Source organism: Triturus cristatus, chromosome 4_2 (assembly GCF_964204655.1).
Source record: "Triturus cristatus chromosome 4_2, aTriCri1.1, whole genome shotgun sequence".
Lineage (NCBI taxonomy): Eukaryota > Metazoa > Chordata > Amphibia > Caudata > Salamandridae > Triturus > Triturus cristatus.
In genome coordinates, this window is record NC_140586.1 from 15,543,716 (window position 1) to 15,557,365 (window position 13,650).

General features: G+C 48.0%; 1 protein-coding gene across 6 annotated transcripts in view; it reads left to right on the forward strand.

Annotated features, from left to right (window-relative positions):
• The window catches only part of VDR (vitamin D receptor), a 799,659-nt gene that overhangs the window by 200,779 nt on the left and 585,230 nt on the right, over positions 1–13,650 (forward strand). For all 6 annotated transcript variants that reach the window (XM_085600241.1, XM_085600238.1, XM_085600240.1 and 3 more), the window contains one exon: positions 825–975. In XM_085600241.1, coding sequence (XP_085456367.1) covers positions 827–975 — 149 coding nt within the window. In that variant the 5' untranslated portion in view covers positions 825–826. The remainder of the gene's footprint in view (positions 1–824; positions 976–13,650) is intronic.

The window sequence follows — 13,650 nt, forward strand, 5'->3', positions numbered from 1 at the left end:
TGTGTGTTCCTCATGGCTCTGTGCTCCTGGTGTGGAAAGTTGCAAAAAGTAACTGACATCAGCACGCTGGGGTGGCGCCTATATAGGCACGAGCTTGTCACTTCCAGCGTGGACGATGCCGATGACCCCACAAGTAGCCGAACGACACTACCTACCTGCGTGCAGGGTAACTGCTTTCAATTATTTTTCTTGATCCAGTCTTCACGCCTGGGATGATTCTAAGGTTGTTACTGAAGGTAAGTGGCTTTTTTGATTTGTTGGCACCATACAGTTTATCAATCTTTAGCGAGATGCACAGTGTTTGCAGCTGCAAAATACTTTTCTACTATTTACATGAGGCCTTTTGTGAGTCTGAAAAATCTTTCTGCTCTGTAAAAAGGATTTTAAGACCTTCTCCAAGTCATAAGGGTGTGAAAGGGGCAGATTCTCCTAGCTATGATTCAGAGAAGAATGTATAAATTATTTGTGATCTCAGTTGCGGTCACAAACCATTGATCAGATACTGACACCTCAAAGGGGGTGGTACCTGATTTCCAAAATGGAAGATGTCCTACTGAGACATCTTTCCCTTTTGGAATCGTGATTTCACTTATGGGAGCATGCGGTTATCCAGTGGAGCACTGCATGCCCGCCCGCCCCCTCTTCCCCACCCCCTTTATGTGAACACACTCCTTTTGGGAAATTAAATGCATTACAGCAATACAGACATTTTCATATTTAGCATTATTACTGACTGTTGGAGCATCACTGTTGCTTGTTTTCAGTTAACTTCTATTTAGAGTAGCAATTATGTGACATTTGTATTTTTATTTTTTACCTTACAGTAATGGAGTTGATGGCAACGAGCACCTCTATCACTGATCCAGACAGTGTGTTTGACAAAAACTTACCCCGCGTGTGTGGCGTCTGCGGAGACAGAGCGACTGGTTTTCATTTCAATGCAATGACATGTGAAGGCTGTAAAGGATTTTTTAGGTAACAATTATTTAATAGACTTCCTAAAAACAGTGATTGATTTATTTGTTTGATTACAGGTTGTCAAGCATTTTAACTTAAATCAGTGCTTCAGTTTCACATTTATATTCGTTTTTCAAGTCATATAAAACACATTTGTCATTCAAAAACTTCAGTGGATGAAATTTTAAATTTTGATACATGTTTGAAATTTGACATTTGTCATTCCAGAACTATATTTAATCAATAAACTTTATTCGATTTTAAAACAAAAACATACTAGACACAACAAGAAAAAGAGCAACATCACAAATATACAATAAAGCATACAAAGAATAAAAATATTGACATGAAATTGCATAAGGACATCAAGAACCGGAACATTAGGGGTAATCCTGTTGAGCTTATCTAGAAACCCCAATAATAAATATTTTCACATTATAGTAAATTACATAAGAAGCTAAAAGTTGTAAATGTAAAAAAGCAGGCCTAGGCCTGACAAAAATCAAGCATTAAAAAGAGAGGTTTTAAGAACTTGTGCCGAAAAGATTCATAAAAAGGACAAATCAAAACAATGTGCACAGTGTCGCATTTAGAAAGAAGATCACAATACATACACGTGGATCAGAATACTTGTACCAAGTTCCCTCGGGATAGAGCAGCTGGTGGAACAAATCCAATCTAAGAAAAGTCATAAGACGAGGCTGATAAGTAGGCATTTTAAAGAAGAAGATAAGGCGGATAAGGCTCTATCCTGGGCACTGTTTTGACCATTACAAAGTTTCGGTAAAGAGACTTGGCTCATGCTGAATAATCCCTTTCTGCTGTCGTTCTATGAAGAAAGGACGCCTTTAACTATATTGTATGGTCTCCCATGCACTCTGGTGCTGTCCCTGTCCTGTACTAAGTCACTGAAAAAATAAGAAAGCTGTTGAAGATGAATCTCCGGACACTTCTAGTTGGTTACATGTAGATTTATTGTAGGACAAAGCTGAGTGTACACCTCGTCAGCTGACCAGACCATCAACTGACAAGAGTAGAACACTCCGGTACAAGTTAGAACACACATGGGTATTCTGATAGGCTAAGGAGGTAAGAACACAAAGGAAGGGCTAATGATAACTGTCAGCCATGTTACATGAAGAACTGATTTACAACAAAAGCCCTTGACTTTGGCTGCAATCACATGATCTTTAATATTGTTCCTGTATGTTTATTGAATTTGTCTGTATTGGTTTTATGTTGTTGGGGGTTATTGTGATTGTGAAGTAAGGAAAGGGTGAAAATAATCCTAGACTCTGACCTGGCGTAGAATTTATATGCATCTCATTCAAATCTGCATGAATTTATAAATATAATTTTCTTTCACAAATACTCAGCTCACATGGAGGTAGAGCCGGTGAACAAATATGTTGTGCAGCTGTGAAGCATCTTTGTACAGACCTTTTCCCAAGACTAATTGTCTCTTTCCTCAAGGGATTCTCAACAGTGATTAGAAAACACTCTGCAAGGTTCTGGCCAGGAGACTGTTACCACTCATGCTTGAGTCTGTTTACCCCCACCCAAAATTGGTTTATCCCTTGCATATCAACATCCATTAACATTCGAAGGATACATCATCTATCGTGCTTAGTGACTAAAATGTTTGATAGCATTTATCTGACAGTGGATAAATACAGTAAGTGCACATGGAAAATTGAGGTTACAGTTGCACATAGATTTTACCTAGACTTAACCATACCCAAAGTCTGCTCTTGGGAATTCTGGTGCATGCATATCATTTTCTGGAGTTTCCTTGAAAAGGTCCCGAACTTACATTGTGAGGCCTGCCCGTACAGTGAGTGTACAGGCTGTATGCTGTACCACAGCAGTGCATGCAAACTCTGTGTTGACTGGTTATCCTTAGGGACCGTATGCTGTACCAATCGGCTGTATGCTGTACCACAGCGGCGCATGCAGGTTTTATATGGTGATAGGCTATCCTTCAATGATGCAGAGGTGTGGGGCACTTGTTGTAAAGGGCTCAGCAATCGCAGATCAGTTGCAGAGTGCATTTGGGCTGAGTTCTTTTGTTTCTCCCTATGTGGAGTGTGATATTAAACCTGGGGTAAAGTCTCCAAGTAGCATTTATTTACAGTAATTGCATCAGTTTAGGCACAAGGTTAAGCTATGATCAATCTAGCAAACATGCCAGCTAACATTAGCATTTAAGCATAACAACTGCTTTTAGGGCACATGGATTACATACATTTGTACATCATCAGAAGGACCCTGTGATGGAGGATGGGCAGCAGACGTTTTTAGAGACCTTTATCAATGCTGTAGTCTTGGACTATAACTCAAATATGATAGTACTGCTGGGCAATAGAGGAAAAGTGATGTTCAACTTAGTGACTGTTGGAGACGCATATAATTTCATCTCAGCTAACTTTAGCAACACCATGGTAGAGCCATGCTAAATTTGTGAGCAAAACCTTGGGAGCAATCACCCTTCCTTCTTGTGTCACTGCAGTCCATTTGGGGGTGTTTTTGACATTCTTTCTTAACCAGGTTCACTTTTTGTTGTCCAGATTCACTACTGTAACTTGATGAGCTTGTGCTAAAAAAATATTAAGGTTAGCTTATTCAGGTAGGTACAGTATTTGACTAATATCTTGAATTTTTCAGTAGATCTTTCAAGAAGTGTGTTACATCTTTAATTTAGGTTTTCCCCCACATTGAACACTTGGTGAATGTCCCCACTTGAGTCTCCATCGGCTATTACGCCTCCATGTGGCCCCTGTAAATTATCTGAGGGACTGGTGTATATTCCTTCCCTGTGCATATTCCATTTGCCCCATATCTGATCCCATTTACCCGGGCACCCGCTCTTAGAGTATATAGCTCTTTCTGTTATACAGGAGTCCATATCTTTGCCCACCCAGTCTCGGAGTGTCGGTGTGGTCTGGCTCCCCAGTGTCGTGCTATATTCCGTTTTGCAGTCATCATACCCATTGTTGCCCATATCTGCTCTTTCCGGCTTAAGTCGGTTCCCTCCCAAATGTTGTGGAGACACAGCTTTGGTTTTATCTCTACACGACCACCACAGATGCTAACCACTTCTACCATCACGTCCCTCCAATACTGCTGAATTGAAGGACAGTCCCACACTAGATTGTAGAAGGTACCCTCATGTCCACAGTCTCGCTGGCAATGTACAGTCCTTTCCCTTCCCATTCTAACTAGTGTGGCTCTGAGAGGTAAACTCTGTGTAAGATCTTAAGTTGAATTAGTCTAAATCTCGCTGTGATGTCTACTTCCCTGGGAGATCCATGGGCTTCCTGCCAGTCCTCCTCTTCGAGTTCATCCACATCTTTATACCATTGTCTACGGAGTTTCTGTAGGGGGTCTGGGGAGTTGTGCAGCAACTTTTGATACGTCAGAAAGATTGCTTTGCATTTTATGTAGTCTGCGAGAAGCCTGTCCTCTAATGGAGAGGCTTCTGTTAGATTACTCCCCAGAAGAATAGCTGCCTTTAAAGCGTGTTTGACCTGCATGTATCTGAAGGTTTCGGTGTGGGCCATTGCCAACTTAGACTGTTGCTCCTCAAAGTGTAGAACTCCCCCCTGTTTCCACATACCTCCTATCGTCGAGATACCGATGAGGTCCCATCTGTTGAAACCTTGGTAAATGTGAAGCTTGTGCCACAATGTAATCGTATGTGCGTTGGGCTCAGTCAGGGCATTCCCTCTTGGTTTTCTGTACAGGGCTCTTAAGTATCCCCCCTACTCATCAGTAACCTGTCCATTCTATATGCTGGTTCATCGTGTGATCGGTGGACCCATTGGTTTATTACTGCCAATTGGGCTGCCCAATAGTATGTCTATGCCCCCGTCATACCACCCTGTGTCAGTTTCCGCGCTGCTATCCGTGGTGGTTTTCCATCCCATACCAGATCTTGTACCTCCCCCTCGACTGCCCGGAAAAAGGTCTGGAGAAATGAGAATGGGTGTTTTGAAGCACGTATAGGAAGCAAGGCAATGCCATCATTTTATAGAGTGCTGCTCGGCCCAACAATGACAGTGGTAGCCATCTCCAAAGCTGGACATCTCTCCGAAGGCCAATCAGTGAGGCTTGTATATTTTGAGCATAGAGGAGCTCAGAATCTGTTCTCAAGAATATGCTGAAGTATCCAAATCCCTCTCGTCACAGTTGCCTAGCAGTCTTCTGGTAGTGCTGTGGCTGGGCTGCTTAGCATATATATTCTGGATTTAGACCAATTAATTGAGTACGCTGATTGTTCATCTAATTTTGTAAGAATGGTCAAGATTCTAGCTATTGAGTGACATGGGAAGAGATATATAGTAGGACATCATCTGCATACAATGATATGCGATATTCCCATCCTTCTGCCCAACGCAGACCCCGTATCAGATGATCTCTCCTGATCCACACCACCACCAGCAGCTTAATGACTAGTGTGAACAGGAGCGGCGACAGGGGGAAACCCTGTCGAGTCTCTCTCCGCAGCATAAACGCTGTGGAAGTTTGCCTGTAACCACTGCCTGTGCCATGGGTCCAGAATATAAGAGTCAGATCCATGCATGATATTTGGGACCGAACCCCATTTACTCCGCACTGCGCAGAAGTATGGCCACTCCACTGTGTCAAACGCCATACGTGGGTCCAGGGACATTTTATTTATTTATTATTATGTCATTTGTAGAGCGCTTGAATCGCCTCGGATGGGGTATCTCCGCGCTGTAGACGTATAGAGGTGATGACTTAGGTGCAAGAAAAGTTTTTTCCTAAATATCAGATAGTTAGTACAAAGGCGAATGTCTAAAGGTAGTTGGTTCCAGAGTTGAGGGGCTAGGTAGGCGAACGCTTTGCCTCCTAGTCTGGTTTGTTTTATGCGCGGAACAGTGAGAAGGCCTTTTCCTTTTGAGCGAAGGGTACTTGATGGTGTGTGTCTGACCAGTTTGTCCTCCAGATATGTTGGTCCCATCTGGTTTAGGCCTTTGAACACCATACAGCAGATTTTGAATTGAATTCTTTTGCGTATGGGTAAACAGTGAAGTTTGTGGAAAAGGGGATGTGAGGGAGTTCGGTAGGGTGCACTGGCTACCAGGTGGGCTGCTGTGTTCAGGACCACCTGTAACTGTTCAGGGATGATTCCTTGGCAGAGATCAGCAAGGCATTGCTGAAATTCAGTTGACTGAGTACTAGAGCGTGTACCAGGGTTTTGCGTATGGAAGGGGGGAGGAAGTGAAAGGCCTTACGGAGCAAGCCGAGTGCATGGAAGCATGCTCATTTGGTTGCAACTATATGCTCGTCTTCGGGTAAGACGAAGCGCAAGCAGAAGGCGAGGAAGCATGGTTGCTCTTCGCGTTTTCTCTGTCTGTCGGCTGACGCGATGTGGACGCAGTAGGTTGTCGTCCGGCTCCTCCCGGGGATCCTGTTGGGTCGAATCTGGCCTTTCTGGGAGCCGGAGCAACCCCTGCCCAGCTTCACAGCTTTTACGAAGCCTTACATTCCATCTTTGGGCAGTCCGACTCCGCCGGCGCGCTCTCGGGCCCCGCAGACTTGGCTGGGGGCTCTAGGCCTTCCATGTCGGCGGCTTAGGCTCCGGCGCCACAGGGCCCCCAAGAATCCAGGCCTGAATCTGGATCGGCTTCAAATTCGATGACTACACCTTTGCCCCCTCCGATGCCGGTTGTGCCCCCAGCCAATGTCGACCCAAGCCTCCCCCTCGATGTAGACACTGAGTCAGATCGACGTTGGCCGACGTCGGGACTGGCGCCGACTGGTACTTTTGTACCATTGTTCTCCCCTAATGATCCCTATCGCTGAGAGTGGCTACCAGAGGAGGGTGAGGAGGACTGGGAGGGGTCTGTGGACCCTATAGCAGACCAGTTGGAAGATTTGGACTGGAGAGAGGAGTTGGGTAAGGCCAGTGGTGTGGACACCTCCCCAGACCTTGGCATGCTTTCTCCCACTACCTTGGCATGGGTGCATCTTACACAGAGTTGCATAGGGCGGCCGAGGCCCTAAATCGCGAGCTTCCTACGGTGACGGTCAGGACTAACCTCCTGACCAAGGTGCTTCAACCGGCAGCTGCCTCTTCGAACCCCCAGCTGCCGTTCAATGAGGCCCTCACGGATATCGTTTTGGGCACTTGACTTGGTCCAAGCCCAACACAGGGGCCCCTGTGGATATGATTGCCTGACGCCACTGCCCAGCCCCGGGCAACCCCATTATCCTCTTGCCTCACCCCACCCCTGGGAGCTTGGTGGTCCAAGCCTCAAATTTCACGGGCGCATTCCCTAACGCACCACCTGATAGGGAATCCAAGAAGCTGGACCACCTTGGGAAGATGTTTTCTTCCTCCTGCTTAGGACCATGGTCTGTAAACACCGCATGTTTCTTGGGACATTACTCCCACTTGGTGTGGCACATGGTTGCGCAGGTGTTGCCACTGTGCCCAGAAAAGGCCGGGGTCGTGCTCTCCCATGCAGTTGCTGAATGGAGAGACGCCGCGAAGTTCACCATCCGATGTGGGCTGGACCCCACCGACTCCTAGGCAAGACGATTTCCACATCAGTACCCCTTAGACACTACGCCTGGCTGAGGTCTACTGACTTTTTGGGTGATGCAAGCTACGCTTTTGGACATGCCTTTTGATGGCCGTTGCTTGTTTGGTGACCAGGCGATCAAAGCGCTTGAGTGCTTTAAGGACTCCAGGGCGACGGCCGGGTCCTTGGGCCTCGCATCCACCCCCCCTCCCCCAGCCGCAGTCCAATTTTCACCCCTTTCGTGGCTACGGAAGGGGTGCCCCGCCAGGTTCCGCCCAGAGCCACAGGCCTGCGCAAGCTGTTCAGCCTCTGCATGGCCGGGGACGTGGGACCCACCGCCGTGGGTCTGGGAGCCAGGGGGCGCGCCAGTCCACCAGCGCCTCCTCTGCAGCAGCCTCCAAGCCCTCCTAGTCCGACCTTTCAGGGCCACCAATCGCTAGTGGGCAGCAGGATTCGCCATCAACTCCCCCACTGGCTCAACATCATGTCGGACAGGTGGTTTTGCAGATAGTTTGAAGGGGCTATTCCCTCCCCTTCGAGACTACCCCTCCATCCATGCCACCTCGATTCCATCGCATGTCAGAGGATCACCTGGCCCTTCTCCAGCAGGAAGTTACGGGTCTCTTGGCCAAGGGAGCCACGAGCAAGTTCCTGCCCCAGAAGTAGGTTGGGGTGGTTATTCCCACTACTCTGGTGCCTAAGAAGGACGAAGGCCTGCGTCCTATCTTGGATCTCAGGAAAGTCAACTGCTACTCCATAAGGAGAAGTTCTAAATGTCGACACTGGCTCAGGTCCTGTCTGCCCTTGAGACTAGATGGTAGCGTTGGACTTGCAAGACGCTTATTTTCACATCCCCGTCCTGCCATCCCATCGGCATTACCTACGGTTCACGGTAGGCCACGAGCACTTTCAGTTTACTGTGCTCCGCTTTGGCCTTACCAGCGCCCCCCGGGTGCTCACGAAGGTGATAGTGATGGTTGCAGCTCATCTGTGCAGATCAGGGGTTCCAGTCTTCCCCTATCTCGACGACTGGCGCTGAAGGCGGGCTCGTCCCAGGCTGTCGTCTCCCACCTCCAGACTCCAGACTACAGCCGACCTCCTGCATTCGCTGGGGTTCACCATCAATGTGCAGAAGCTCCTTTTCATCAGAGCGGTTTTGGACACAGTGCAGTTTCGGGCTTTTCCTCCCGAGCAGCGAGTTCGGGCTATGATTCTGATCTTCCAGCCTCTATCCCTGGTTTCTGTCAGAATGACCCTGAGGCTACAGGGCCTTTTGACCTCCAGCATCCTGCTGGTAGACTATGCCAGGTGGCATATGCGGGCTCTGCAGTGGGACCTGAATTTCCAGTGGACACAGCATCAGGGGAATCTTTACGATTGTGTCCAGATCGCGGAGTCCACTGCACACCAATTGCAGTGGTGAATGGCAGACCCCTCTCCATTCCCCAACCAGAGTTCACAGTGGTGCAAGGTCTCTTTCAGCAGTGGGGCGGGCCTTTGTTAGATCTATTTGCCACCAAAGAGAAAATGCAATGCCTGCAATTCTGCGCGGTGGAATTTCCAATGTGGCACTTGCTAGGCAACGCTTTTCGTGGGAAGTGGAGTTGCGGTCTTCTACACGCTTTTCCGCTTAAAGCACTTCTGCCCAGAGTACTGAAGAAGATCAAGCGCGACCGAGCCCAAGTCATTCTTGTGGCTCCAGGCTAGGCAGAAGAGTCTGGTTTCCCGAACTCTTGAACATGTCCATCGATCCTCTGATTAGACTGCCCCTTCGGGAGGATCTTCTGTTGCAGCAGCAGGGGACGGTCCACCCGAACCTGTCCAGCCTCCACCTCCTTGCGTGGAGATTGAGCGGCGACAGTTGACAGCTTTCGACCTTCCTCCCGAAGTCTGTAACGTTTTCTTAGCAGCCTGGTGTCCCTCCACCAAAATGGTATACGCCTGTAGATGGAACAAATTTGTTGTATGGTGCGCAGCAAAGGCTCTGGATCCTCTTTCCTCCCCCCTTTCAGAGGTTCTCCTCTTCATTCTTTCTTTGGCCCAGCAGGGCTCTGCTCTGGGCACTCTAAAAGGCTATCTTTCGGCCATTTCGGCCTTCCTTCGGCTGCCTGACCAGCCTTCGCTTTTCAAGCCCCCTATTGTAAATCACTACCTTGATGGCATTATTCACGTGTTTCCTCCAACCCCTTTCGTAATGCCCCAGTGGGACTTGAACCTGGTTCTCACCTATCTTATGTGCGCCCCCTTTGAGCCGCTACATAACTGTCCTCTCAGGCTTCTGACCCTTAAAACTTCCTTTCTGGTTGCCATCACCTCTGCTCGCAGGGTGAGTGAGCTTCAAGCCCTTTCTTCCAAACCTTCTTTCCTGGCTGTTCATCCGGACAAAGTTGTCCTTCGCACTAGGCCTTCTTTCCTTCCCAAAGTGGTTACCTCTTTCCACATAGGACAGACCATCACTTAGCCCACCTTCTTTCCACCCCCGCATCCTTCTAAAGTGGAGGAGAGGCTCCACCGTCTGGATCCAAAATGTGCGCTTTAATTCTATCTGGATCGCACAAAATAATTCCGAGTGGATGGCCAGCTCTTTGTTGGCTATGTGGGCTCCAAGAAAGTTCCGGCCGACCACAAACAACCATCTCCCGATGGGTCGTTCTGTGCATCAAAATCTGCTATTCCTTGGCGAGAAAGGAACTACTGCTTTGGGACTCCCCCTTCTTGACATCTGCCAGGGAGCTACGTGGGCTTCAATGCACATGTTTACCAAGTACTGCTGCCTGGACAGCCAAGTCTGGAGAGACTGCTTCTTTGGCATTCTGTTCTCTAGGACTTTCTGGTGTGAACTTCATTTGCCAACCTACCTCCGGGGTTGGTATTGCTGGGGTATCTATTCTAAGGTGAGGAATCCATAACTAATTGCCTCTTTCAGATGAACAAGTTACTTACCTTCGGTAACAATATATCTGTAAGAGACATAGATTAGTTATGGATTCCTCACCGCCCTCCCCATCTGCGAACTGACTTCTAGGGTAAGGGACTCCCTTTCAGGGCCCTAGTGTTGTGCACCAGGGGTCAGTGTCTTGTATGGCTCTGCGCTTCTGGCGGGAATGTCGTGTAAAGAACTGATGTCCGCATGCGCAGATAGCGTCTAAGTAGATATCGCGATGTCATTCCGGCGACCACAACGCCAACGACAAACGCGGAGTTGACCGACGCCACCTATCGAGGCGCAGGGGTACTGCTGAGGAAAAACTTCTCCAGATGCAGTCTGACGCCTGGGGTAATTCTAAGGTGAGGAATCCATAGCTAATCTATGTCTCCTACAGATATATAATTACTGAAGGTAAGTAACTTGTTCGTCAGGCAACTTGAGGAGAAATGCACTTAGTTCTGGGAGGGCGATATTATGTAGTGCTGGTGGTATGTATACTGAAACAATGTTAATTGTTTTCCCCTCCCATTTGCCTGTTAGCGCAGCAAATATGCCCTGGTTGGCCATCCATGTCTTTTTCCACCATGAAGTAGAACTGTTTCCTCATTAGCACGCCAACTCCTCTTGACCCAGTTGTGAAACTGTCGTGAATGGCTAGGGTATAACCCCATCTGTCGAGTGCCCTGCATGTTTTTCCAACTAAGTGTGTTTCCTGTATAAGTGCCACGTCTGGTGAGTGGCGCTTAATATATTGGAGCACCAGTCCTCGATTTCAGCTTATCCCCCAACCCATTAACATTCCACGAGAGAAGTCTCAAATGAGGCATAGTAACATTGTCATTCATCCCTATACCTGTGGTACATCCGTTGTCTGGTCCTTCCCCATATGTGGAATGGATATAGTTATCGTGGGGGCTACAAATGTATAATGTTACAAATCTTGGTCCCGAATGTCACTTGTAACGTCCCCTGCTGACTAAACTGAAATTCAATTACCCTACCTTTATGGTATATTAGAACTAAACTATCCCCCCTGCCTGCCTCCCTGCATCTCAGGCCTAAAACTATACGTGTACCCAACTCTGCAGAGTGCTTGTTGTCCCTTCCACACACTAACTTGGGGATCAGTGTCCCTTCCCCATCCCTCCCCTTACTATATTTTATACAGTGCTAGGTACAATATTACTTGGGTAGTTCATGCTCCTCTCAAGAATCTCATGCCTCCTGGTGCAGGGTGTCATCCGTTTTGCCGCGCTCTGCTTGGCAGGTCTTGGATTCCGAATTCACGACCTCAAAGTTTACTAATGCACCATAATTGTCTCTTCTGGTTTCACTTCCCCTTCTACACTTTTGAGAATATTCGTATAGGTCTTCAGGGGTCCTCCATGCTTTCCGGCTCAGTTATAGGTGGATTTCCTTTGTTGTGAGTTGGTTGTCTTTTTAGCTGCTCCGGCTTCCATTGACTTTCCCAGTCGTTTGTCTCTCCTCTCTCAGGAGTTGGGCTCTCCAACTCTTCTCCAACCACTCTCATGCATCCTCTGGGGTAGCGATGAGCCAGACTTTTCCTTCTGCTTCTACCTTCGCTTTTCTGGGAATAGCATTGCATATTTTAGGTTCCTTTCTCTCAGAGCTTTCTTGACTTCCAATAAGCTGCTCCTCTGTCTCTAGACTGTTAATGTGAAGTCTGGAAAGAGTGTGATTTCACTGTTTTTATGGCGCACTGGCGGTGCGCTGCGTGCGGTCCGAAGTATTGCATCTCGGTCCTGAAAGTTGAAAAAACAGGCCTGTATTGTTATTATTAATATTATTATTAATAGGGTTTTGTAGAGCGCATAGTAACTCGTAAGTATCCCCGCGCTAAGACAGAGACCGTCGAGAGGGGGGGAAGTCTGAGGAAAAGAGCGGAAGAAGGGAACGGGGATCAGGGGAATAGGTGTGTTTTCAGAAGTTTTCTGAACCGGAGATAGTCTGGTTCCAACCTAAGATTACGGGGGAGGGCGTTCCATAATCGGGCTGCGTTCACAGAAAAACGCCGTCCGCCAGTGCGTGCCTTCTTTACTCTGAGAATCGCGATAAGATGTTCGTGGTTAGAGCGAAGGGGTCTTGTAGCTTTGTAGGGCCTGATGAATTTTTTGAGAATGGGGGGACCTTTTTCCTGCAGGAGTTTATGGGACAGACAGAGAGCCTTAAATTTGACTCGCTCTCTCACTGGGAGCCAGTGAAGGTGCTTCAGAGCTGGTTTGGCCGAGGATCTAGCCGGAGTGTTAGTAAGAAGCCGGGCTGCGGCATTCTGTATCCTTTGTAGTTTGTTGAAGGTTGCTTCGGGGGCACCCAGATAGATGGCGTTGCTATAGTCCAGCCTCGATAGAATAAGGCCTTGGATGAGCAATTTCTGGGAGACGAAAGGAAGCAGAGGCAGAATTTTCCTGATGGATTTAAGGAGCCCGAAGCAAGTCCCAGCGATTTTTTTTGGCTTGGGTCTTGAAGGATAGATCTTTTTCTAGCCAGATTCCTAGGCTCTTGATCTCGGTCTTGGGGACCGGGGGTTCACCCAGACAGGCGGGCCAGATGTTAGGTGGAAGGGAGAGCCCCTTTTGACCCAGGAGTAGGATATCTGTCTTGGATCCGTTGAGTTTCAGCGACGAGCTATTCATCCATCCCTGAATTTCGGAAAGGCAGCTATGGAGGTTAGATGGTTCGTGGTTGGGATGAGATAGAGACACCACTAACTGAGTGTCATCGGCGTAGCTGATAATGTTTACTCCGAACGGAATAACCACCTCCTCCAATGGGGACATGTAGACATTAAATAATGTCGGGCTTAATGAGGAGCCCTGGGGCACTCCACTTTGGAGGGGAGTAACAGGGGAGCGGGCGTCGTTCTCCCAGACCTGGAAGGAACGATGGTCCAGAAATGATGCAAACCAGGTCAAGGCAGTGCCCTTCACACCTATATCTCTGAGTCGCTGGATTAGGACTCGGTGGTTAACAGTGTCGAAGGCCGCACTGAGGTCCAGGAGGATCACTGCCACTGATCCCCCTGCATCCAGAATGTCTCTGGTCTCCTCCACTGCCGCAAGCAGGGCGATGTCCGTGCCCTGACCTGGGCGGAAACCGGTTTGCGAGCTTCTGAGCAGGTTGTTAGACTCCAGAAACTGCGAGAGCTTTTTATTGACTAACTTTTCAGTAATTTTACTGATTCCGGGGAGGAGG